The sequence below is a fragment of the Saccopteryx bilineata genome, chromosome 4, assembly GCF_036850765.1.
Source record: "Saccopteryx bilineata isolate mSacBil1 chromosome 4, mSacBil1_pri_phased_curated, whole genome shotgun sequence".
NCBI lineage: Eukaryota > Metazoa > Chordata > Mammalia > Chiroptera > Emballonuridae > Saccopteryx > Saccopteryx bilineata.
This window is the reverse complement of record NC_089493.1, coordinates 263,676,758-263,702,078: the sequence shown is the minus strand read 5'-3', so window position 1 is coordinate 263,702,078 and position 25,321 is coordinate 263,676,758. Positions and strand designations below refer to the sequence as shown.

General features: G+C 49.7%; 1 protein-coding gene across 4 annotated transcripts; it reads right to left on the bottom strand.

Annotated features, from left to right (window-relative positions):
• Nucleotides 1-105: 105 nt before the first annotated feature.
• SLC12A9 (solute carrier family 12 member 9) lies at nt 106-11,393 on the bottom strand. 4 transcript variants are annotated; one of them, XM_066274429.1, is made up of 15 exons: nt 11,184-11,393; nt 10,341-10,394; nt 9,745-9,967; nt 9,411-9,545; nt 8,824-8,955; nt 8,107-8,415; nt 7,365-7,472; nt 7,120-7,231; nt 6,417-6,574; nt 6,227-6,309; nt 5,934-6,058; nt 5,604-5,796; nt 5,294-5,468; nt 3,770-3,916; nt 106-1,390 (listed from the first exon to the last, which is right to left on the bottom strand). In XM_066274429.1, exons 3-15 carry the CDS (start codon nt 9,923-9,925, stop codon nt 501-503), a joined length of 2,748 nt encoding a protein of 915 aa, XP_066130526.1. In that variant the 5' UTR covers nt 9,926-9,967; nt 10,341-10,394; nt 11,184-11,393; the 3' UTR covers nt 106-500. The 4 variants fall into 4 exon arrangements, with proteins under 4 accessions (XP_066130526.1, XP_066130523.1, XP_066130525.1 ...); XM_066274426.1 differs by lacking the exon at nt 11,184-11,393 and adding an exon at nt 10,688-10,807; XM_066274428.1 differs by lacking the exon at nt 11,184-11,393 and adding an exon at nt 10,684-10,796.
• Between the last annotated feature and the right edge of the window lie 13,928 nt (nt 11,394-25,321).

The following is a 25,321-nucleotide window of genomic DNA, read 5'->3' as shown; positions in this document are numbered from 1 at the left end:
TCTCCTCCCCACTGGGCCATTCCTTTCCCCACATTCCCCCATACAGCTCTCTCCCTTTTCCTGTCCCACCTACCCTACCCTCGCACCAGCAGTGTTCAGCCAGCCTTTAGTGTTTTGGTCTTTTATTCACATTCAGCAGTTAGAAAAATAAAACAGAACAAAAACTTCACAACCTCAGAGGTCAGTGAGTCTGTCAGGTGAGGGGGAGACTGAGGTAGCCTAGAGTCACAAGCAGAGACCCAGCCCCCATCAAGGCACCGGTGATGGGAAGGAGGGGGCACAGCAGATTCCCTCCCCTGGCGTCGCAAGAACAGCTGCCCTGCATTAGTGCACCAGTGCCCCTCTCCTAGAGATCTAGAGATGCCCTAGCCCAGGATCCCCTAATACCTCCACCCTGCTCTGTGTCCAGGTGCAGGGTAGGCAGGAAGTGGCCCTTCCCTTCTTCATCAGATAATCAAGATGGGCTGCAGACCTGGACAATCTACTTCAGGAATGGGGCATCAGAGATCAGTGCAAGTGACAGGGGTGACACCATGAATAAGCAGCGTGGGGCCCAGATCTCGACTCAGAATCTCCAGCAGCGCCAGGTAGCGGGGATATCGGGCAGGATCAGCTGGTGGCCGTGGCAAGTACAGGAAGGTGAGGGCTGTGGCAGGCCCCTGCTCGCCATCCCTACCCTCTGGCCCACCAGGCCCCCCTCCTCTGCCACGCCCCTGCTGGGCTCGAACTAGGGCGTTGGCGCTGCATGCCAGGGCCTCTGCATCGGAGTCTCCCTGCCTGCCGTTCACAAAATCCCCTTCCTCCTCTTCCTCAGCCTCTCTGGATCCAGCCCCATCACCCCACACCACCTCCTGCACCTCAGCCCGGATCCTCAGCTGGCTCAGCAGTGCCCGGAGTCGTTCCTCAGCTGCCCCAGGGGCCTCTTGAGGCCCCAGGCACAAGAAGATCCGGAGCCGGGCACTGTGCCAAGCAGGCACCATGCCTAAGATAGTTGCCATCTGCAGCAGGAAGAGGCCGCAAACATCCACGTAGCCAGGCCCACCCCGAGGCCGCAGCAGGTTGAGGGGCCACACATCCACATGATGCAACTGAGAGGTGCCCCCGGACCCCCGGCTCAGCCGCTCAGGGGGCAGGGCACCGCAGGCCCGTGCCAGAACCACATTCTTGTTCATCTTGAGGGCATCAGCCATCGTGGCCACGTAGTCCTGGGGACTTAGAGACCGTGGGCTCCCAGGAGCCCGGGGTGGAGGGAACAGGGTACTCAGGGCTGGGGACCCGCCCTCCTGGGTGCCATCAGCAGGCTCAGAGAAAGCAGGATCTGTCAGGAAGTGATCCTGGGGCACAGCATCATCGTAGAAACCCAGAACCAATGTGTTGGGCTTCATGCCACCTGGGGGCAGAGAGGGGGAGGTAGAAAGTAACCAAGAGGAATCAGACTCACCAGCTGAGTTTACACCACACTATACACACATCCATTCATACATGCTGATGGCAACATCAGGTATGACATTTGTTTGCACTGTGCTTGGGCTCTTAGGACAACATTATGCAAGTTTGATATGACTTTTAGTTTTCCCAAATACTTTCTCATGCATTTATTTGATTTACTTCCAAGACCAATCTTCCCCATTTAAATAGGCAAAGTTCACCTTAGTATTCTTTTAACTAATGAGCATTTTTGGTGGTAATAAATGTATTCACTCCAAGCTTCTACCAGAATACTTTTTTCATGATGGGAGATGAGTCTGAATACACTGAGCAGACCAGACTCCTAATTAGTCAAGCTTATGGCCTCGATATCCAAGGAAACAGCACCCAGACTCTGCTGGAGGAGGAGGAGAACCCAGCGCTGGGGCTGTGCAATCTGTTTCCCTAATGACGGCATATCCCAAGCACGGTTCCTGGAAAAGAGACAGCTAACATCTGCATGCTAACCACGGCCATGTCCTGCGGAAAGTACTTTGTGTTTTACTTAACTCATTGACACTTGAAGCAAGGCTATTACGGAGGGACTATTTATTCACTCCCTTTTACATATAAGGAAACTGAGGCACAGAACAGTGAAGTCACCTGCCCAAAGGTTCACGACTGGTAGATACTGGAGTGGCAGGTAAACACAATGTACTCAGCACCTAAGCCCATTCTCTGAGCCTTAGGTGGCTCCAAGTCTCTTCCAACAGCTCCTGGTGTTTAATTTTTGAATACCCAATATGGAATCAGATAACTTCCTCCCTTTAAGAGGGCTGACTATACAGAAAGACTCTGAGACCTTTCTTTTTTTCTATTTTTTAAAATTTTTTCTTCAACTTATGTATTGGTTTTATTTTTATTTATTATTATTTTTTAATTTTATTCATTTTAGAGAGGCAGGAGGGAGAAAGAGAGAGAGAGAGACAGAGAGAAGGACGGGGAAGGAACAGGAAACATCAACTTCCATATGTGCCTTGACCAGGCAAGCCCAGGGCTTCAACCAGGGACTTCAGCGTTCTAGGTCAACGCTTCATCCACTGCGCCACCACACATCAGGCTATTTATTATTTATTTATTTATTTATTTTTATTTGAGAGAGAGAGACAGAAATATTGACCCATTCGTGTATGTGCCCTGACTGGGAATTGAACCTTCAACCTTTTCATATTGGAACGATGCTTTAACCAACCTAGCTATCTGACCAGGGCTGTGTATTGATTTTAGGGAGAGAGGAAGGGAGAGAAAGAGAAACAGAAACATCAATCTGTTCCCATATATGCCCTGACCAGGGTTCAAACCCACAACCTTTGTGTTACAGGACCATGCTCTAACCAACTGAGCTACCTGGCCAGGACCTAAGACCCTTTCTTTGAAACAGATGGGTTGCCAGGAGGATTACTATTTAAAGGAAATCCTTCTCCTTTTATTTGAATCATTTTCTGCAGGATAAATTTCATGAAGTTAGTAGGCTCTTGGCACAGGCTTCCCCACAAATGAGACCAGACCCACAGATGCTCCAGGGTCTAAATCACAATGCTTGATAACATCCCAAAACACTTCAGCAGGTGTGAATTCTAGCCGATCCTGACAATTAAACTAGTCACACCCCGTCCTGAGCATTTGCCAGGGTTCTGATTTACACCAAACAGGGCAATGTCCAACAGTTGATCTTTAGCCAGATTCTAGGTGGAGAAAGAAGCACTCAGAGAGGGGACAGATACCAGTCCCGAGCTTAAGAGCGAAGGAGGCAGCTAAGCACAGATTGGAAGGAAGCTGAGGTGCAAGACCAGAGGCCTCAGCACTAAGACACAGTCACAAGCTGAGCATCTTCCGCTCTACCCCAAAGCATCAGCCCCACACACCCTTTGAATCTTTGCAGAAGCCATGTTACACCACTCCCTATTTCTTCATCCCTTCCAAGGCCCAACTGAGATACCATCTTGTTACAAACCTTTGCTGGCACATAAGTGCATAGTGGTCTTCCTTTCTCTGAACTCAGGTGGTTAGAAACCATCTGCCATAGATTTGATGGGGCAGCCACCAGCTTTAAATAATACTTCCATTGTCCCCAGAAATACAATATGCTCGTTAGTGCCTGTGCCCCTATTTTTGCATCAAAAAAAATAATGTCATTCCATCTCTAGCCCTTAAGCATCTCTTCAGGCCCTGATCACATACTACTATCTTTGAATGCCATGTCTTATCTGCAGTAGACTGTGGGTTCCTTTGGAGTTTGCAATCTGTGGTTTACTCTCTTGGGTGGTGGAGGGGAGGGTAGTGGAGACTGTAAAAGGCTCACCAAGGCCTGAGATCCGCAGCAGATGCTGAGCTCCCTGTCGTACAGAGGGTGAGAGGGTGAGGTCCACAAAGGCCTTCACTTGGGCCCTGTCCACAAGGCTCAGCCATGCCCCATACTGTGGCTGCACAGGATCTGAGGGTAGGCAATCTGCAGAAAAAGAAGGCAGCAAATGTAGACCAAACTCATGCACTTTCTCCTATGGTCCAAATCACAAGTGAGCAGAAGAAAGGGGTCTGGGCAGCCTGACCTGTGGTGACGCAGTAGATAAGCACCAACCTAGAATGCTGAGGTCACTGGTTGGAAACCCTGGGCTTGCCCTGGTCAAGGCACATATGAGAAGCAACTACTACAAGTTGGTACTTCCCACTCCTTCCTCCCCAACCCACCTCTCTCTCCTCTCTCTAAAATCAGTAAATAAAATCTTTTCCTTTTATTTATTTTTTTGAGAGAGAGAGGAACAAACAGGAAGGGAGAAAGATGAGAATCATCAGCTCTTCATTGTGGCACCTTAGTTGTTCTTCATTGATTGCTTCTCATATGTGCCTTGATGGGGAAGGGGGGGAAGGTTCCAGCCATGCCAGTGACCCCTTGCTCAAGCCAGTGACCTTAGGCTCAAGCCAGCGACCTTGGGCTTCAAGCCAGTGATGTTGGGCTCAAGCCTGCAACCTCAAAGTTTTGATCCTGGGTCCTCTGCATCCTGGGCCGACACTCTATCCATAGCACAACCACCTGGTCAGGCTCTTTCTCTCTTTTTCTTTTTTTTTTAAGACAAGTCGCTGAAGGGGTCACTGGCTTGGCTGGAGCTCTACCCCTCCCCCATCAAGGCATATATAAGAAAGCAATCAATGAACAACTAAGGTGCCATGATAAAGAGTTGATGCTTCTCATCTCTTTCCCTCCCTGTCTGTCTATCCCTGTCTCTCTCTCTCTCTCTCTCTCAAAAAAAAAAAAAAAAAAAAAAAAGAAAACAGAAAAAGAAAGAAAGACTGGCCCTGGCCGGTTGGCTCAGCGGTAGAGCGTCGGCCTAGCGTGCGGAGGACCCGGGTTCGATTCCCGGCCAGGGCACACAGGAGAAGCGCCCATTTGCTTCTCCACCCCTCCGCCGCGCTTTCCTCTCTGTCTCTCTCTTCCCCTCCCGCAGCCAAGGCTCCATTGGAGCAAAGATGGCCCGGGCGCTGGGGATGGCTCTGTGGCCTCTACCTCAGGCGCTAGAGTGGCTCTGGTCGCAACATGGCAACGCCCAGGATGGGCAGAGCATCGCCCCCTGGTGGGCAGAGCGTCGCCCCTGGTGGGCGTGCCGGGTGGATCCCGGTCGGGCGCATGCGGGAGTCTGTCTGACTGTCTCTCCCCGTTTCCAGCTTCAGAAAAATGAAAAAAAAAAAAAAAAAAAGAAAGAAAGACATCTGGACAGGGCTGTGTGCTGGTTGGAAGGGTTGGCTGGGAAGAAGCATGAGGCCTCTGGACACAAAGAACACCAAGAATATCTGAGACCGAGATGGAAAGGAGGAATGGAGGGCAGCTCACCAAGGTCTCCCAGGGTGACATGGCCCAGCACATAGAGGCCTCCCTTCTTGAGCTGGTTGGCCAACCGAAGCAGAGGCAGGGCACCCCGGGGGTTCCCCACCAGGAGCAGCAGCTGAGGTCGCCAAAATTTCACATGCTCCTTCCGCACGTCCAGTCGAAGCAGGTATTTACGAACCTGGAGACAGGGTGAGGTGGTGGAGGGAAGAGCTCCAGTGGGCAACCCACATTCAACAACTCACAGACAGGAGCTCTAGGCGGGTTTTCCCAGATTGCCTCCTCCCCTCCCCACCCTCCGCTGCGGTCCCCCAACCTGGTGGAAAAGCAAGGCCTGGCTAACATAGCCCCAGCTGCTGGGGCCACCTCGAGCTGTGAGCAGGGCAGCAAGCAGGCCCATGAGTAGTAGAGAGCCGCCAGCAGCCCCAGGGCTAATGAGAAACATCATGAGCAGGCAGGAGGCTACCCCCAGCAAGCACGTGTGCCAGGAGAACAGGTTGAAGGTGGGGCTGCAGGTGGACAGAGAGAAGGAAGGACATTCAGGGCCAGCCCTGAACACCAGGCCACTTCATTCCATTCCCAGCCTCACCTCCCTTGGTCTTTTCCATTCCTACTTCTTTTTGGGGAGACACAGTCATTCTCTCACCGGAAGTTGGGGGCCGATGCCCACTCCAGGCTCAGACAGGACAGGTCCACGGCAGCATAGGCCACCAAGTAGAAAACGGTGACCACAGCAGCCAGTGTGTTCAGCTTCCCAGCTAGGAGCACCAGCTGGACAAGAACCAAGAGGCTCAGCATTGGGCCACCCCCATCAAATGCCAATATATCTTGCCTTTTCATTTCCATCTCCCAGCCCACTCCTAAGCTCTTCCTGGTCCTGCAGGCATAGCCAGGAGGGTTTAGGGTAAGGGGGAAGGCAATTTAAAAAGGAAGGCTTACCTGTACTAGGCCCCACGAATAGAGCACGGCTCCCCAGGGGTTTCCCCCTCGGGACACCACCTTGGCTGGCGCTAAGATCACTCCTGTGCAAACAGAAATGCAGCAGACACATCAGCCTGGGCAAAGTACAGACTGAGACAGACACAGAGGACATGCTCAGAGCTGGGTAAGGAGGCAGGGGGCAGCATACCAAAGAGGTCGTCCTGGGCCAGGGCGTGGAGGATGCGGGAGGCACCGATAAGGGAGCTCATGGAGGCTGAGAGAGCTGTGGCATAGATACCAATCAACACCAGTGGGGGCCATAGGCTGATGGCACGAAAGAACCCATAATCCTCCTGCAGCAGGATCCTACAGGAAGGGAAATAGGAGGGCACAGAAAATAAATATGCAGCCATTTGGGGTCCTCGTGAGAACAGCACTCACAACAACATTGTGTGAAGTTAAGAGCTGGGCATTCTCAACTGATCCAGCCCCCTCTCTCAAGAACCACGGTAATGGATCAAGTGTGCTGGGGGATAGACTTGGCATTCATTGGTTATCATTGGGCTGTTTTGGAATTAATCACGTGACAGATATTCCCAATAGTATAAGCACAAGGAACCAACTGTTTATGGAAAACCATTCCCCAGCCCCAAACCAAGTGCTTACAACAGTACCAGGCACATGGCAAATGCTGGCTGTGAGTTATCTAGCACCACTTAGCCAGCCCTCCCATCAGTAGCAGCAGCTCTATCTCTCTCCCATGGGAGAAATAGTTCTCATTTTCCCTGCACCCCAACAACTTGGGTAACTTCCCCCCAGCCTGTCTGATCTTTGGTGATCCAGATGCATCAACATTGTCCAAACAATCCCCTCACCCCTTAGAAGACCAGGCTCACCCCCTCCCCAGGCACCTGTCACAGGTGAAGCTAGAGAGGAAGAAAAGCAGGATGTAGATCAAAAAGGTGTAGGCAACAGCCACAATGGTGCCCAGAGGAATCGCCCGGCTGGGGTCCTTTAGTTCCCCTGGTTGGGGGGGAAGTAGAGGAAGAGAAGTCAGCCCTCCACCATCCCCTACATACCTGAGCCCTCAGCAACCAGATAGGAACACAGGGTGGCAGCCCCACACCCCCAAGAGGAGGTAGGCAGGGACTCTCACCAGACATGTTGGCCCCAGCCATGATGCCCGTGCAGCCATTAAAAAGGACAGCAAAGACGCTGGCAAAGGTCATCATGGCCCCTGTCGTGTAGTCCTTGGCGTAGCCAGCTGAAAAGGGATTTTTCTCAGGGAGGAGAGGGTGTCAACATCCTTCCTAGTGATCCAGACATCTTGGCCCTGCCACCTGCTCCTCATAGTCCACAAACCCCCTTCTTCCCCCACCACCTTCACCAAGACCTCATCCCTGACCCACCAATGGACCTGGCTCAGCTCTTCACCTTCTTCTCCTGTATACTCTGTTCCTCTCTCCAGGCCATATCCATACTCTTTCCTAAGACACCTACCCTCCCCACCTTGGGCCACCTCCAGTTCCTCCTACTCCTGCCCTCCCCGGCCTATACTCCCATCTGGCCCTTCAAAACTCCTCTGTGATTCTTGTCTACTTGAATCACATTCAGTCTAATATGGTATTTAATTGTTTCCTGAATGTAATCTTATCTCTCCAATTAAACAAGTTCCTCTAAGCCAGTGACTGTCTTGCGGTCAACTCTTGGGCCCTACTGGAGACACAGCAGCCAATACATACTGAACAGATCTTAATTAAAATGCTCTACTTCAAGGTCCAGATCTCCTGCTTGCAAGTCTCTCTGACATCTGTTCTCACGGAGGAATTCCTAGGGTGCAGCCCCACACGTGCTTGCCCCTTGCCCTGAGAATCCCAGCACCTCTGGGCCCAGCTTACCGCCTAAGTTGGCCTTCAGGGTGCTGCTATTGAAGCCAGTGAAGTGGCCGGCCTGGGCTGGCAGGGATGAGCCATTGGGGCCAGGCCGAGGGGTCAACTGGATGACCCTGGGCCCCACAGCAACAAAGCTGACCAACACCGAAGCCAGGGAACCAGAGACCAGAAGGAATGTGAGGAAGGAGGCACGGGCATAAAGGCCAGCCCCCAGTGTGCAGACCCCACCCACCAGTCCCAGCAGCAGGGAACCATAAAGCAAACTCCAGCCGTAACCCTGGGGCAGGACTCGGAGCCCACTAGACGCTGTGGCATCTGCAGAGGAAGGAACAGAGTTAGAAGTCCAGCCCCCAAGAAGGAACCCCAACCATAACACAAAGCAGGAATATACCCATGCTTTTGCCCACCTGTCCTCAGAAAGGCCATCTTCCATATTCCTTCACTAAACTGAAACCCAGCATCCTAGCCCTGCCTGGTGAGTACCACCAATCTTGCTATCAATTTTAGGGTTATTAACTTATCCTCCAAACTAGATGGTAAGCTCACTGTGGCCCAGGACAGTCTCTCAGACATCTACACATGGCTGGGCACATGGTAAAAGCTTGAGAAAGACAAGCTAATGGAGCACTTTGCTCCTCTCCTGGAGAGGGCCTCTCTTTCTCATAATCTCAGCACCCCAGACCCTGCAAATCCACAGTTTCCATGACCAGGGAGAAGACAGACCAGCCCCGAAGACATCAAGCACGGCCTCCACCAGCCCCAACAGGGAGACAGCACAGCCACAGACATTAGCCAGGTAGAACATGAGGCCAATACTGCCTCCAACTTCAGGCCCCAAGGTCCGGCTGATCATGACTAAAAGTGGAAGCAGGGGGTGAGTGTTAAGGGAAAGGAGCATGAGGAAGGGCCCTGGCACAAACCACTCTGCAGCTGGCCCCCCAGTCTGAGGTATCAGAGGCAACGTGTCCCGGTGCAGCCATTCCCAAATCATGTGGCTTCACACAAGTCCCTAATGCTCTTAAGTTCTAGTTTCCTCCTCCATAAAATGAATGCGACCTAATTGACAAGACTGTTAGGAGAACCAAAATGACAGCTGAAAGACACCTGGTGGACTAGAAAGTGGCACTAAAATAGAAAGCCATGTTGGTCTCTTTCCCCACACCATCTTGCTTTTGGAATATTCATTAGAACCTGCCTCCCTTTTGCCGTACTCCCCCCCGGCCCCCCGCCAGGGGATAGAGGAAGGGGCCCTTCCTCCTCCCTACAAGATGGAAGAGCCCAGACCCCAGTCCATCAATGTTGGAGGATACAGTAGGCTCCGCCACCCCGAACAGCTCCATTGGTGGCAATGGCACAGACAGAGAGGACGGTAAGCGCCAGGATGAAGTAGGCAACCAGGAGCATGGCCAAAGCCTGCAACAGCCCAGCATGGCCCACCACGAACCCTGGGACAGGAGTGGCAAAGCAGGTCAAAAGGTGGCTCAAAAAACAAAACAAAACAAAACAAAACAAAAAAAGGTGGCTCACACCCCCACACCCCCCCTCACCCACTGGTCCTCAGTTACCTCCAGCCCTTCCACAATCTCATCCCAGACCCCTGCTCCCCACTGTACCCCCTAGTAAGCTCCTCCCCCATCCACTCACCAATCCTCAGGAAGACAACTATACTGAACATGGACAGGACTGTGGGCACCACCACACCCAGGAAGGTAGAGAGCTTCCGGGCAGATTCACCTCCAGGCCCTCCAGTCCCATTGGCAGGGAAGGTAACCCCCTCGTCCCCCAGGAGGCGGTAGGCCAGCAAAGGAGAGTTTTCACTGGCCATGGCTGAGAGCAGGTAGAGGAATACAGCAGTGGATTATGAGGCCTGCACAAGAGAATGTGCTGATTGGAAAGCAGCTCTTCTGACCCCCTCAAAAAAAACCCACCTCTAAGCCAATACCCAGAAGCCTCACCCAAAGGGAGAGCTGCAAGGAAGCACACACACACACACACACACACACACACACACAGTTAGTGGGGGGTTGACTGGCCCTGGTCACTGCCCCAACAATGGAAGAATTTGGGTATCAAGGCCCCTTTCGGCTCCAGAAGGTCACCCACCCCTTCCCCCATATCTCTGACACTAGGGATGGCAGTGATTCTGGAAAGAGGCAAAGATCCTCTCACTTAACTAGCAGTAGAAGAGGAAGCAAATCCTCTAAAAGGGAAGTGAGTTATGAGCAGGAAGCCCTTCTCACCTCTCCGCAGAACTGAGTCGCAGCCCCCCAAGCTCCCTGAAGCAGTCGCTTCACCTAGGGCAACAAGAAACTTCCAAATCTTCCCACGCCCCACCTTCCCTCTTCTTCAACGCATCTCCTCTCCTTAGCCTCACCAGATCCCTCCCACCACATGAGACACCCCCCAAATATACCTCTCTACTATCAAAACAGAAACACAAGCAGGCAAGACAAAGTGGGTCCTCCGTTCCCACCGATTCCTGCCCACTTTCTCCCGGGGCGTGTAGGAGGGGGCCGCGATCCCCTTCTCCCTGGCCAGGCGCACCCCCACAGCTCGTTTGCAGCAAAGCGCTCACTCACTCACCCACCTGGAGGACGCAGCTGCTCGGGGGTGATTCCCGAGAGCTAAGGGGGTCCGCTACGGGAGGAGGGAGCACGGGTGCGGGAAAGACAGCTGCGGCTACCGGGATGCCAGGCCTGGAGCCTGCCCACCAAGCACGCGCATCCCATTGGTCCCTAGGACGAGCCCCGCCCCGTGGGCGAGTCTGGGGAAGCCACGCCCCTTCGAGGCTCTAGTGGCCCGCGGGTCTCCCGCTCCACGTGCGCCTAGGATGCTGCCGGGTTACCCCTGAGGCGCGCCCTGTGGGCCACGGGTCTTACACCGCCCTGGGGCAAACAAGTCTCCGTCGCCCGGTCAGGACCCTACTCCGAACTCGAAGGCGTCCCGAAGAGCCACCGCTGAAAGGGGTGTGTGTTAACGGCGTCAGGCAGCCTCAGGTGGGCGGGGCCGCGACACCTAGCCCAGGTGCGTCGCCGGCAACGCGGGATTTCGTCACTTTACGCCTTCGAGGGTCCCACTCCAACCTCTGGAATGCCAGGGATGTCCGTCCCGGTGCCCTCTGGTCGCGCGCAGTCCAGACCACCGGCTGCTCTTTTTTGCTTCATCCACCTGAGGGAGACATTGACCGCTCATCCAGACGTGACCTGGAGGCTCAAGTCGTTGCCTGTCCTCTCCGTCTACCGCCTGCTTCCGAGCGCTCCCGTACGGTGTTCTCCCCGGAAGTTAGGACGCCCTTTTCACTCTTCAGGTACCGGCAACATCAGCACCACCTAGCAACGCTTCTAATATGTAAACTGGTGATTAATTACAAGCTCCCATGTTAGGTTCTTCTGATAGTTAAACGAACTAGAAGGCACTTGAGAACAATGCTGAAATGTTCAATGTTATGCAAAATGCAATACTACATTAAATATGCATAACCACTCTGTGAGGGAGGTTGGTGCTGCTATTATTTACATTTTTCATTAGGAAATTGAAGCTTAGAGAGCTTCAGTAATAACTGAACTTCAGTAATAACCTAACTTTCCTTTATGGTTATACTGTCATTTGAGCCTCAGGAAATGAACACCACTTTCCACTGGTCTTTGGCTGTAGGTTATCTGCAACATTTCATTAGGAGAGGAAGGGGCTCAAACAGGCCAATATGTGGCTTTGCCAAGGAAAGGTCTCATGACCCTCAATTGTCATCTCTGCTGCCCACAATAGAGTGTGGCTCCTGGATCTCTCTAAAACCACCCTGGACACAATTTTTGGTGATTTCAATATCCACATTGATGAGACTTCCAACACCCTGGCCTGACAGTTACTTAAATTTCACTTCTGCATAGATCTTACCCTCCACCCTACCCAGTGGTCATGCTTAGACCTTGTCCTTACCAATACCTGCAAGTCCTTCTTTCTGTTCATCTCATTTAGTAGGCGTGTTGAGAAAAAAAAAAGTGAATCAGCTGTTTGTTAAACAGTAATGAAGACTTTTTTCAGGACTACTGCAATACATGTCAAGACTATCACAATAGAGGAGAGAGGTGAAGTTAACCCCCAGATACAGCAAAGACAGCTAGGGATTTATATCTAACAAGGCAGAATGAGGGGACTAGTGAATAGAAAATTACCAAGAGGAAATGCCAAGCATAGGGGGATTCTAGCTAAACAAACTTAACAGGATTCTTGCTGAAGGCAAGCCAGGGTGATCAGATATCAAGATAACAGGTATCTTCTAAATTGGGCTGGGCAGGCCCAGCAAGGATGGGGACCAAGGTCAAGACCTAGTCCAGCCTAACCAGGCTGTGGCGCAGTGGATAGACCGTCAGACTGGGACACAGAGGACCCAGGTTTGAAACCCTGAGGTCGCTGGCTTGAGTGCAGGCTCACCAGCTTAAGTGCAGGGTCACTAGCTTGAGTGTGGGATCATAGACATGACCACATGGTCGCTGGCTTGAAACCCAAGTTTGCTGGCTTGAGCCCAAGGTCGCAGGCTTGACTAGGAATCACTGGTTCAACTGTAGCCCCCCAGTCAAGGCACATATGAAAAAGCAATCAATGAACAATTAAGGAGACAAAGGAGCCACAACAAAGAATTGATGCTTCTCATCTCTCTGCATTCCTGTCTGCCTGTCCCTATCTGTCCCTCTCTCTGTCTCTGTCACAAAAAAAAAAAAAAAGACCTAGTCCAGAAGAGGTCTTTATCATGTTCTGACCCCGACAACCTCCACCTTACCCACTTTACAGGATCTGTTGATCCTGTCCTCTTTCCACTGTCCTCCATTCACTTCCCTTTATACCAAGTTTAAAAGTCATGGTCAACTGTGGTGGCGCGGTGGATAAAGTGTTGACCTGGAACACTGAGGTCGCCAGTTTGAAACCCTGGATTTGCCTGGTCAAGGCACATATGGGAGTTGATGCTTCCTGCTCCTCCCTTTCTTCTCACTCTCTCTCTTTCTTTAAAATGAATAAATTAAAAAATTCTAAAAAAGAAAAAAAGTCATGGTCAGTGAAAAGCACTCCTTGCCCTTCTCTCACTTAGTTACACCTCTTGGCAAAACCACAGCCCTGGCCTGACCAGGCGGTGGCGCAGTGCATAGAGCGTCAGACTGGAATGAGGAAGACTCAGGTTCGAGACCCCCAAGGTCGCCATCTTGAGCGCGGACTCATCTGGCTTGAGCAAAAAGCTCACCAGCTTGGACCCAAGATCGCTGGCTCGAGCAAGGGGTTACTCGGTCTGCTTAAGGCCCGCAGTCAAGACACATATGAGAAAGCAATCAATGAACAACTAAGGAGCCACAATGAAGAATTGATGTTTCTCATCTCTCTCCCTGTCTATCTGTCCCTCTCTCTGACTCTCTCTGTCTCTGCCACAAAAAAACCAAAAAAAAACGACAGCCCTGGTAAACATCTACCCTTAGCCTGCCCACACAGTCGAATGTAGCTGGCAAAAACACCCAACCATGGCAGCCAGTCTCATTTCAAGTTCGTGACCATGAGCCGTAAATGGGTCCTTAATGCTGCCCAGCATTCAGACAATTTTTCTCTAGTCCATTTACTCTCCTACACCCCTAGATGACTATTAAATCTTCAAATCTCTCTTCAAACCTCCAGCGCTTCCCCCACTGTTCATACTCTCAGTTCACTGCCTTGCTTCCCAGTTGAGAAAACAGAAGCCATCAGATGAAACTCTAAAACCTCATATCTACCTTCCACACTTTGCTCTGCCCTACCTCCTGTTCCTAGGGATAAATTAATTGATTATGCTCCCATTTAAGGTTAACCTGCCACTAGGTCCCATGTCATCATCATCTTGTTTTTCCTTTCCATTGGATCTTTCCCATGCTTTTATTATATGCTTTTATTTCTCTTCTCTTAAAAAGAAAAAGATTTTCTTTAATCTACTACACCCCTCCCCATTATCACTCTATTTCTTTGTTGTTTCTTCCTTATAGCAAAACTTCATATATGAGCTGTCTATACTAGTCATTTCCAGTCCCTTCCTCTGTTTCTTCTTTTTTTTTTCCCTGAAGCAGGAAACAGGGAGAGATAGTCAGACTCCCGCATGCGCCCAACCGGGATCCACCCGGCACGCCCACCATGGGGCAACACTCTGCCCACCAAGGGGCGACACTCTGCCCATCCTGGGTGTCACCATGTCGCGACCAGAGCCACTCTAGCGCCTGGGGCAGAGACCACAGAGCCATCCCCAGCGCCTGGGCCATCCTTGCTCCAATGGAGCCTTGGCTGCGGGAGGGGAAGAGAGAGACAGAGAGGAAGGCGCGGCAGAGGGGTGGAGAAGCAAATGGGCACTTCTATGTGCCCCGGCTGGGAATTGAACCCGGGTCCTCCGCACGCTAGGCCGACGCTCTACCACTGAGCCAACTGGCCAGGGCCCTCTGTTTCTTCTTAAACTCACTACACTTAGGCTTTTGTCCCTCAGCAAAAGGGAAACTGCTCATCAAGTCATCAGTGACTTCTATCTGGTCAGTCCATGGGTCATTGCTCAGTCCTCATTTTACTAAACTACCAGCATCATTTCATATACTTGATCACTACCTTCTCCAACACTTTCCTCATGTGGCTTCTAGGACACCACACTCTCATAGATTTTCTCCTACTCACTCCCTTTTCCTGGTTCTTCCTCATCTCTCCTCTTAACTCAGGAGCACCCCTAGGTGTTGTTGGAGGAACAACCAACAGGTCACTGTGGACTGGAGGCTCTGAGGACTGGAACCTCAATGCTCAAACTTCTTTTCCCAATTTAATATTATTATTGTTGTCGTTATTATTAGCACCATGCTCTAACCAACTGAGCTAACCTGCTGGCAGTACCATTTATACCCACTCTCTTGATCTCATCCATTCTCATCATTTTATTTCTTTCTTTATTTATTTTTATTTAGTTTTTACAGAGACAGAGAATGAGTCAGAGAGCGGGATAGACAGGGACAGACAGACAGGAACGGAGAGAGGTGAGAAGCATCAATCATTAGTTTTTCATTGCGCGTTGCAACACCTTAGTTGTTCATTGATTGCTTTCTCATATGTGCCTTGACCGCGGGCCTTCAGCAGACTGAGTAACCCCTTGCTGGAGCCAGCAACCTTGGATTCAAGCTGGTGGGATTTTGCTCAAACCAGATGAGCCCGCGCTCAAGCTGGTGACCTCGGGGCCTCGAACCTGGGTCCTCTGTCCGACGCTCTATCCACTGCACCACTGCCTGGTCAGGCTTATTTATTTATTTTTTGTTTGTTTGTTTAATTTATTTATTTATTCATTTTTTAGAGAGGAGAGGGAGAGACAGAGAAAGAGAGAGAGAGGAGAGACAGAGAGAGAGAAGGGGGGAGGAGCTGGAAGCATCAACTCCCATATGTGCCTTGACCAGGCAAGCCCAGGGTTTCGAACCGGCGACCTCAGCATTTCCAGGTCGATGCTTTATCCACTGCGCCACCACAGGTCAGGCTATTTATTTATTTTTTAAAGTGCTTTATTTATATTGGTTTTACAGAGAGAAGGGGGACAGGAACAAGAACTATCAACTTGGCCCTGGCCAGTTGGCTCAGTGGTAGAGCGTCGGCCTGGCGTGCAGAAGTCCCGGGTTCGATTCCCGGCCAGGGCACACAGGAGAAGCGCCCCTCTGCTTCTCCACCCCTCCCCCTCTCCTTCCTCTCTGTCTCTCTCTTCCCCTCCGGCAGCGAGGCTCCATTGGAGCAAAGATGGCCCGGGCACTGGAAATGGCTCCTTGGCCTCTGCCCCAGGCGCTAGAGTGGTTCTTCTGGTCGTGACAGAGCGACACCCCGGAGGGGCAGAGCGTCGCCCCCTGGTGGGCGTTCCGGGTGGATCCGGGTCGGGCGCATGCAGGAGTCTGTCTGACTGTCTCTCCTCGTTTCCAGCTTCAGAAAAATACAAAAAAAAAAAAAAAAAAGAACTATCAACTCACAGTTGCTTCACTTTAATTGTTCATTGATTGCTGGTTATATGTTACTTAACTGGGCAAGCCCAGGGTTTTGAACCGGTGGCCTCAGTGTTCCCAGTCGAGGCTCTATCCATTGCCCACCACAGGCCAGGCTCCATTCTCATAATTTTAAATACGATCTCTATAATAGTGCTCCCAAGGTTGTATCTCCAGCCAGATCTCTATTCTGAATTTCAGACTGTATATCCAACTACATACTAACATCTCTACTTGGATCAATCAGGCACCTCAAATTTGGTATGTCCAAAATCACACCTCTATACTTACCCCACAGCCTACTCTTCTTGTGATCCTCCCACATTTCCAGTTGCTTAGGTCAAAAACCTTGGGATTATGTTTGCATACTCTTTCTCACGCCCAACATCCAACCCATCAGCAATTCCTTAATTTTTATTTTAGTTATTCATTTTAGAGAGGAGAGAAAGAGGGAGAGAGAGAGAGAGAAAGGAGAGAGAGACAAGGGGGAGGAGCTGGAAGCATCAACTCCCATATGTGCCTTGACCAGGCAAGCCCAGGGTTTCGAACCAGCGACCTCAGCATTTCCAGGTCCACGCTTTATCCACTGCGCCACCACAGGTCAGGTGCCACCATCATTTTTATTTTTATTTTTTTAAATTTTTTTTAATTTATTCACTTTAGAGAGGAGAGAGAGAGACAGAGAGAGAGAAGGGGGGGAGGAGCTGGAAGCATCAACTCCCATATGTGCCTTGACCAGGCAAGCCCAGGGTTTCGAACTGGCGACCTCAGCATTTCCAGGTCGAGGCTTTATCCACTGCGCCACCACAGGTCAGATGCCACCACCATTTTTTACCTGCATTATTGCACTAGCCCCCTGACTGGTTTCCTACTCTACCTTTGCCCCAGTAGTGTATTCTCTACAGAGCAATTAGAGTGATGCTGTTAAAGCAAATATTAGTCATGACACTTCTCTTTTCAAAACTCTCCAATCGGTTTCCATTTTCCTCAAAGTGACAGCCAAAGGCCCTTATACATAGGGTAGCCAACCAGACCCACCTCCTGATTCACTGACTACAGTCCTACCACACAGTTTATTCCTGTTGCCTTGACATATATATTAACAGCATTTTCTTTGTTTAGACGTGACCCAGAGTGGTCTATATATTGTATGGTCAACCCGCCCATGAAGCCCTACCGGATCTACATCCTTTCCCCACCTCTGTTAATCTCCTGTTCCTGCCCCCAAATGGCCTCTAGACTGGTACCTGAAAAGTGCTGTGGCTCTTAAGGCATGAGCCTCCTTTGTCTTCTGGACTCAAATATTATATTTGGTGAAATCTTTTCCGCCAACCCCATTTCAAATCGAGCCACATTTTCCTTCCCATCCCTTTTCCTATTTCCCCATGTATGTCTTATCTTGTTCATTGACTCTCTCCTCCTAGTATAGTTAATCTCCACAGTAGGAACTCGTATGCTCTTTGCTTAGCTTCGGTGCTTCTAGTAGTCCCTGACATTCGAGCATCCCTTAATAACCGTTCTTTGACCGACCAAAGGAACTTGAAGACCTGAGCTTTATTTCTCACGTGACTGCAGTGGCCCCGCCCCACCTTCTGGGAAGGAAAGATGGCGGCGCCTGCGGTGGCCTCAGAAAGAGGGCAACCAACGAGAGGGCGCTGGCCCACTAGAGCGTCCACACGGCCACCTACTCTGCGGTTGCTTCCAGGGAAGGCGCGAATTCTACGGCTGTGTGCTGGTTTTCCTCCCCACCATTTTTTAAGGGAGAAAAAAAAATAAAAGCCACTTTTCAGAGGTTGCTTGGTCAGACCTGCCTGCCGCCTTTCCACCGATTGGGATCCCCGGAATCCGAGGCGTGTAGGATGAGGTTGTGGGATTCAGTATCTGGGTTTTTCTCCCCTGGTGTTGGCTCCCGGGTCATATTAGGTGATTTCGGAGTGTCTGTCCAGTCTCCAGTTCTAAGGATCCCCCAACACACACCCCGTCCGCCAGTCAGGGACAAGGACATCCAATCAGCTCACCCCCGGGGTACCCCACTTTGAGTTCAGGCTCTAAATGCTAATTGCTAATTACTGGCGATCCACCCTCCCTACCCCAGCATTGAGGCCCCCAAGATTAAATCTAGTGAATCAGGACATCCCCTCCCTCAGGCCACTGGGGCAGATGAGCTCTTGGCCACCGCCCCTACAATTTCCTGCAGACCCAGCGAACAAAAGGCTCGGAAAGAGCTGCGAGGCTGAGCAGGGCGCCCTTCCTGCAGGAACAGCTGATGGAGCAAACTGGCCCTGGAGGGAGCGGAGGGGAGGGTTGAAATTCCAGGGTCCCTGGAGGACTGCAGTGGGAGGCCAGATTCCTACATCTCTGGGAGGTAGGGAGTCCCGGGAAATGGATGTAGAGAGCCCAGGCATATCACCTGAGTTTGCTGGGTTCTGTTAGATGCTTACTGCCTTGGTGGGAGTGATGTCAACCTTAGGGAATGGAGGGGGTGGGGGAACAAAGGTTCAGGTGAGTTCTCAGGCCCTGCTGAGGCTGGAGTGGTGGGGGCTGGGAGAAGCCTGAAGCCCTGCGTCATCTCCTCTGGGGGCCCAGCCTACAGCCCCCTGGCCTGACCTGCTACCCTCTGTGCTGGCCCCACCCAAGCCAGACTTCCTGCTCCTCCCCAGGCATAGAGCTTTCCCTTGCCAAGCTCCATGAACCAGCCCAGGAGCTTCTTGTCCCTTCAGGACCCTGGTAGCCTATCCCCCAACCACAAATAGTTCTTTTTAAATTCCCTCCCAGAGCCAATACCCTTGCCCCATTCTTGTCAAGAACACAATGGTAAGGGAAAGGCCACATCCAGCCGGTGTGTGTGGGGGGGGGGATGTTGGCATGGAGAGGGGGCTTGGCCTCATAGCCTGTCCTGCAGCCAAGGGAAGAGAGGAAACAAAAGACTTCCCCTTGCTGGGACAATGAGCCTCCCACTACCTTTCTCCTCCCCCTCTCAACCTCTCCCTTTTAGCTCTGGCCCCCAGCCTTTTGCCTCCCTTCTTACCACCTCCTTGTCCTCTGGTAGCCTTGGCCTCTGCTGTGAGCTCTGCTCTTTCCCTTCCTTCCTTCCTATCAGGTCCCACTGATGCCCACCCCCAGTCCTAGCTGTTTCAGTCCCCTGCTATCCTATCCATGCTCAGGGTCCCTTCTCTATCCCCAGTGCCAAGATTAGAGGCTGGATGGGGAAGGCTCTGATGAATGTTAGGGGGAAATCACACCCCTTTAAGGGCTAGTGGAAAATAGAATTTCTGCAAGAGAAAAGCTCCAAGTCGGAGGGAAATGCCCTCTGCCTGGCATGGGTAAGAAAGGAAGTAAGAAAGGGCCTTGAAGTTGGGCTGAAAGGCTGTTCTGGGAGCTGAGTGCAGCAGAAGAGCAACCCAGTGGAGTCAGGCTGACCTGCCGATTACTAGTGAGTGCACTGGACAGGTCACTTAACCTTTTGAACCTCATTTTTAAAGTAGATGTCATAATGCCCTCCTGCCCCAACAAGGTTCTTATGATGATTTAAATATGATAATGTTTGTGTTAAAACAAAAGATGAAATAGTAAAGCTTTCCTCAGTCTTCCCAATCTATAATCTCCTTCATACCCCCATTTCCACTCCCTGCAGCTTCTATCACCACTAATGCCAAAAACTCCCAAACCTGCATCTCCAGCCAAACAGCTGTCTTAACTCCCAAATAGTACACAGGGATCTCAAACTCAACATGCTCATCATCTTCCTCCCATGATGGTCCATTTCACTAGCTCCTACCAAGCTGCGGAAGTTTGAAACTTGAACTATTGTTGGTTTCAGTCTCCCTCACTCCTGTAGCCAGATTCTAAGTCTCGCCTACTCTAGCTTTTAGACATCTCTTAAGCTCTCCCCTAAGAGAGAGAGAGACACACACACACACACACACACACTCCTATATTGGTTCAAGCCTTCCCTCACTGTTATTTTGAGAACTGCATTTGGTTTCTCTGCCTTCAGTCTTGATCCCTTTCAATCTATTCTCCAAAGTTGTTTAAGTGAGATCTTTCTAGACAAATCCACCAATGTTGCGTCTTTGCCTATAACACTTCAGTGGCTCCCAAAGTATTCAGGGCAAGTATGTACTCCTGGCAGGTCCTATAATAAACAAGGCTGGCCCTTGCTTACCTCTCTATATCATCCATTGTCACTGTCCTTATACTCTGTACCCTGGCATTGTGAACTCTTGGCAGTTTAAGGACAGTCTCACCTTGTTCATGTTTTTGTATCTGTTCTTTCTGCCTTTAAAGCAACCTTTCTTGCCAGCCTCCTGTAGGACTCATTCAGACAGCAGCATCTTCTCCAGAAAGCTCACCTTGACCCTGCAGGCCGAATTAGGTGTGTTTCCTTCCTGATCCCATAGGACTGTCTGTATGTCACTATTTATGCTCAACACATAGTCTTCTATATTAGAAGTTTCATGGCTATTTCTATCCCTGAGCTGACAAGTCCTGGAAGGCAAAGTATGACTTTGTGTCCCCAGTCCTGGTCCATAGTAAAATGTTCAATAAACAATTGCTGAGTAAAAATTTTTTTTTCATTTTTCTGAAGCTGGAAACAGGGAGAGACAGTCAGACAGACTCCCGCATGCGCCCGACCGGGATCCACCCGGCACGCCCACCAGGGGCAACGCTCTGCCCACCAGGGGGCAATGCTCTGCCCATCCTGGGCGTCGCCATGTTGCGACCAGAGCCACTCTAGCGCCTGAGGCAGAGGCCACAGAGCCATGCCCAGCGCCCGGGCCATCCTTGCTCCAATGGAGCCTTGGCTGCGGGAGGGGAAGAGAGAGACAGAGAGGAAAGCACGGCGGAGGGGTGGAGAAGCAAATGGGCGCTTCTCCTGTGTGCCCTGGCCGGGAATCGAACCCGGGTCCTCCGCACGCTAGGCCGACGCTCTACCGCTGAGCCAACCGGCCAGGGCGTAAAATATTTTTTAAGACTATTTATTCATTTTAGAGAGGAGAGAGAGAGAAAGGGGGAGGAGCAGGAAGCATCAACTTCCATATGTGCCTTGACTGGGCAAGCCCAGGGTTTCGAACTGGCAACCTCAGCATTCCAGGTTGATGCTTTATCCACTGTGCCACCACCAGTCAGGCTAAAGATTTTTTTTATTATTATTCATTTTAGAGTGGGGAGAGAGAGAAGGAGAGGAAGAGCAGGAAGCATCAACTCCCATATGTGCCTTGACCAGGCAAGCTCAGGGTTTCATACCGGCAGCCTCAGCATTCTAGGTTGATGCTTTATCCACTGTGCTACCATAGGTCAGGCTGAATAAATTAAAGAATGATTAGTCAATGCCCTGGCCAGTTGGCTCAGTGGTAGAGTGTCGGCCTGGCATGTGGATATCCTGGGTTTGATTCCCAGCCAGGGCACACAGGAGAAGCGCCTATCTGCTTTTCCACCCTTCCCTCTCCCTTTTCTCTCTGTCTCTCTCTTCCCCTCCCATGGCCAAGGCTCTATTGGAGCAAAGTTGGCCCCGGTGCTGAGAATGGCTCCATGGCCTCCGCCTCAGGTGCTATAATGGCTCCAGTTGCAACAGAGCAAGTCTGCAGATGGGCAGAGCATTGCCCCCTTGTGGGCATACTGGGTGGATCCCAGTTGGGCACATGGGGAAATCTGTCTCTCTGCCTTCCTGCTTCTCACTTCAGAAATATACCCCCCCCAAAAGAATGATTATTCAAGCCTGACCAATGGTGGCACAGTGGATGGAGCATTGACCTGGGACACTGAGGTCCCAGGTTCGACACCCCAGAGTTGCCAGCTTGAGAACAGGTTTATCCTTCTTGAGCGCAGGCTCACCAGCTTGAGCAAAGGATCATCAAAATGATTCCATGGTCACTGGCTTGAAGCCCAAGATTACTGGCTTAAAAATCGGGTCAGTGACTTGGCTGGAGCCCTTTTACAAGGCATGTTTGAGAAGCAATCAATGAGCAACTATAGTGCCACAACTAGGAGTTGATGCTTCTCATCTTTCTCCCTTCCAGTCTGTCTCTCTGTCCCTCTCCCTCTCTTAAAAAACAACAAACAAACAAAAAAACCAGAATGGCTAAGTCAATAAAGTATAAAATAGTTAACTGCCCTGGTCAGGTAGCTCAGTTGGTTAAAGCATCCTCCTGACATGCCAAAGTTGTGGATTTGATCCCCACTCAGGACACACACAAGGATCAACCAATGAATGAGTAAATAAGTGGAACAACAAATTGATGTTTCTTTCTCTCTCCCTTCCCCTCCAAAAAATCAATAAATGTATTTAAAAAAATTTTTTTTAAAGAATACTGTATATAGTTAGCCTGACCAGACGGTGACGCAATGGATGGAGCATCGGACTGGGCACAGAGGACCCAGGTTCGAAGCCCCGAGGTCGCCAACTTGAGCGTGGGCTCATCTGTGTTGAGCAAAAGCTTACCAGCTTGAGCCCAAGGTCGCTGGCTTGAGCAAAGGGTTACTCGGTCTGCTGTAACTCCTTGGTCAGGGCACATATGAGAAAGCAATCAGTGAAAAACTGGGGTGCTGCAATGAAGAATTGATGCTTCTCATCTCTCTCCCTTCCTGTCTGTTCCTCTCTGTCTCTCTCTGTCACACACACACACAAAAATTTTTTTTAAAAGAATATATACTTTAATATTTACTGAGTATTTACTATGGGTCAGATAGTACATGTTGAGTATATGTTGTACCTGCTTTCATAAATTTTAGGGCCACATACAAGTAAATAAACAATCTAATAAATTATTAAAGGCCTTTATGTGTGTCTAATACAACTCTGTATATGATGAGTTCAGAAAAATTGTGGTAATCAGATGAGGCCTGGATTTAGGTTTTGTGATTCCTGAAGTTTATACAATTTGGGGACCCTTATTAAGAAAACAAAATTATGCCTGACCTGGCTGGTGCAGTGGATAAAGTGTTGACCTGAAATGCTGAGGTCGCCGGTTCGAAACCCTGGGCTTGCCTGGTCAAGACACATACCACAAGCAATCAGTGAACAACTAAAGTGAAGCAATTATAAGTTGATACTTCTCACTCCCCCCACCCCCACCACTCCTCTCTTTGTAAAATCAATAAATAAAATCTTTAAAAAAACAAAAACAAAATTATGAATATAAAATTAGGTACAAAAGTGAATGTTTATTTAGATTGAGGAATCACAACCAGTTGCAAATGTTAAGGTGACAAATACCATAAATATTATAAAATATGTAAGAGCTCATTTATGACTAAAGATGTTAATTATTTATTATGCATTACAAATGAAATACCATGTATTTTGCTATCATTTTTACTGTGGTGTTTATCTTTTGGTTGTACAAAAGTTGTGTGACCTGGCTGGATTGCTCAGTTGGTGAGAGCATTGTTCCGAAGCACAAAGGTTGCCAGTTCGATTCCTAGTCAGGGTTCATACAGGAACAAATTGATGTTCCTCTCTCTCTCTCTCTCTCCCTTCCTCTCTCTCATTAAAATCAATCAATAAAGCCTGACCACGCAGTGGCGCAGTGGATAGAGCGTCAGACTAGGATGCGGAGGACCCAGGTTCCAGACCCCGAGGTCATCAGCTTGAGCGCGGGCTCATCTGGTTTGAGCAAAAGCTCACCGGCTTGGACTCAAGGTCACTGGCTTGAGCAAGGGGTTACTCGGTCTGCTGAAGGCCCACGGTCAAGGCACAAATGAGAAAGCAATCAATGAACAACTAAGGTGTCTCAATACGCAACGAAAAACTAATGATTTTGATGCTTCTTATCTCTCCGTTCCTGTCTGTCTGTCCCTATCTATCCCTCTCTCTGACTCTCTCTCTGGCTCTGTAAAAAAAAAAAAAATCAATAAAAATTTTTTTAAAGTTAAAAAAAAAGTTGTGTGTTTAAATATAATCATGTACTGATTTTTAAAAGGCTAGATGAATAACGTACTTGTAGTAAATAACTACATGATACAACACTATGATACTTCTTACAGGTGTACTGTTTGACCACCCCTTCATATGATGATGATTTTGTATTATTTTCTATTCTCTCTATCTCAACCTTCCCTCTAGTATGAACAATTTAATTTTTCCTTTGATTATTGAGTTCAGAAATGTCTCTTTTGGGCTTTGAGTTTCCAAGCATCTCTTCAACCATTATTGGTAAGGTCAAAACCTTTATCAAATTCCTTTCCTACAGGAGTTATAAGATTCCAGACCATTTCAAACATTCTCAGTCTGTGACTCACCTCCAAAACTGTTTAAATTGATGGCACTGATTCACCAGGGCTGTGGGAGGAGTTAGGCAGGTGAGGGTTGCCAAAGTGTAAACTTCATGAGCTTCTAGGTAAATTTAACTAGACTTGACAGCGTTATATAGGCCAGAGAATGGAGTCTGGGATATGTATGCAAAGAGGAGTGACAATTTCTACAATTTATGGTGAAAAGAGATGATTGTTTGTTTACTATGTATATGAAAAGTCCTAACTCCGAGACTGCTTCAAATAACTATAATGATGTGTGGATAGCAAAAAGAAAGCCCCACCAGCTATTAGGGAGTGGGGTGGGTGTGCTCCACGTAGGTACTGCCATGGTGATGAGTGACAGCAGCATATTGATCATGAGCAGGGGATAAGTTCACAGCCTAATGTTTAAGGTGGGAGGACAGTGAAGTGCCCTAAGTGTTCTAATAGCAAAGAAAGGAGGGGCTGAGATTTGTTTAGGGCAATTTAGGTAGTGACATGGATGCTCACCTGTTTAATATAATTCAGTAGATACTGAATTAGCTTGCCTAGGAAGTGGTACTGGGTGGTCAGAGGGTGGAGGAAATGACCTCACACCTACAAAATAGACTGAGGGTGATTCCTAAATGTTAAAGTGAAAATCTCAGCTTATCATCTCCATAGAAAGGGGAAGTAAAGGGATTTCTGCCAGATTATGTGATCTTTGAGGCCAGGAGCCTCAAAGATTTGTTTTACAAATCTTGCAAACTAGCACAGTGATCACCCAGCACATAGTAGGTGCTCAATAATTTTATTTATTCTTTTCCTGATATACACTAGGTACTAAAAACTGGATTATACCGGGGCGGGGGGGGGGGAGCTGAGGACCCAATGATACAGGATTGGCTGGGTATTTTCTTTTTCTTTCTTTCTTTTTTTTTTTTTTTAGTCATTTTAGAGAGGAGAGGGGGAGAGGGAGAGAGGGGGAGAGAGAGAGAGAGAGAGAGAGAGAG

What these genes read in the sequence shown, in the direction of transcription:
- SLC12A9 (XM_066274429.1), bottom strand. Translation starts at nt 9,925, where the DNA reads ATGGCCAGTGAAAACTCTCCTTTGCTGGCCTACCGCCTCCTGGGGGAC. An exon ending in AGTTGTCTTCCTGAGGATTG is followed by an intron (nt 9,546 to 9,744) that starts GTGAGTGGATGG and finishes CTCCTGTCCCAG; the next exon opens with GGTTCGTGGTGGGCCATGCT. An exon ending in TGTCACCCTGGGAGACCTTG is followed by an intron (nt 3,917 to 5,293) that starts GTGAGCTGCCCT and finishes CTTTTTCTGCAG; the next exon opens with ATTGCCTACCCTCAGATCCT.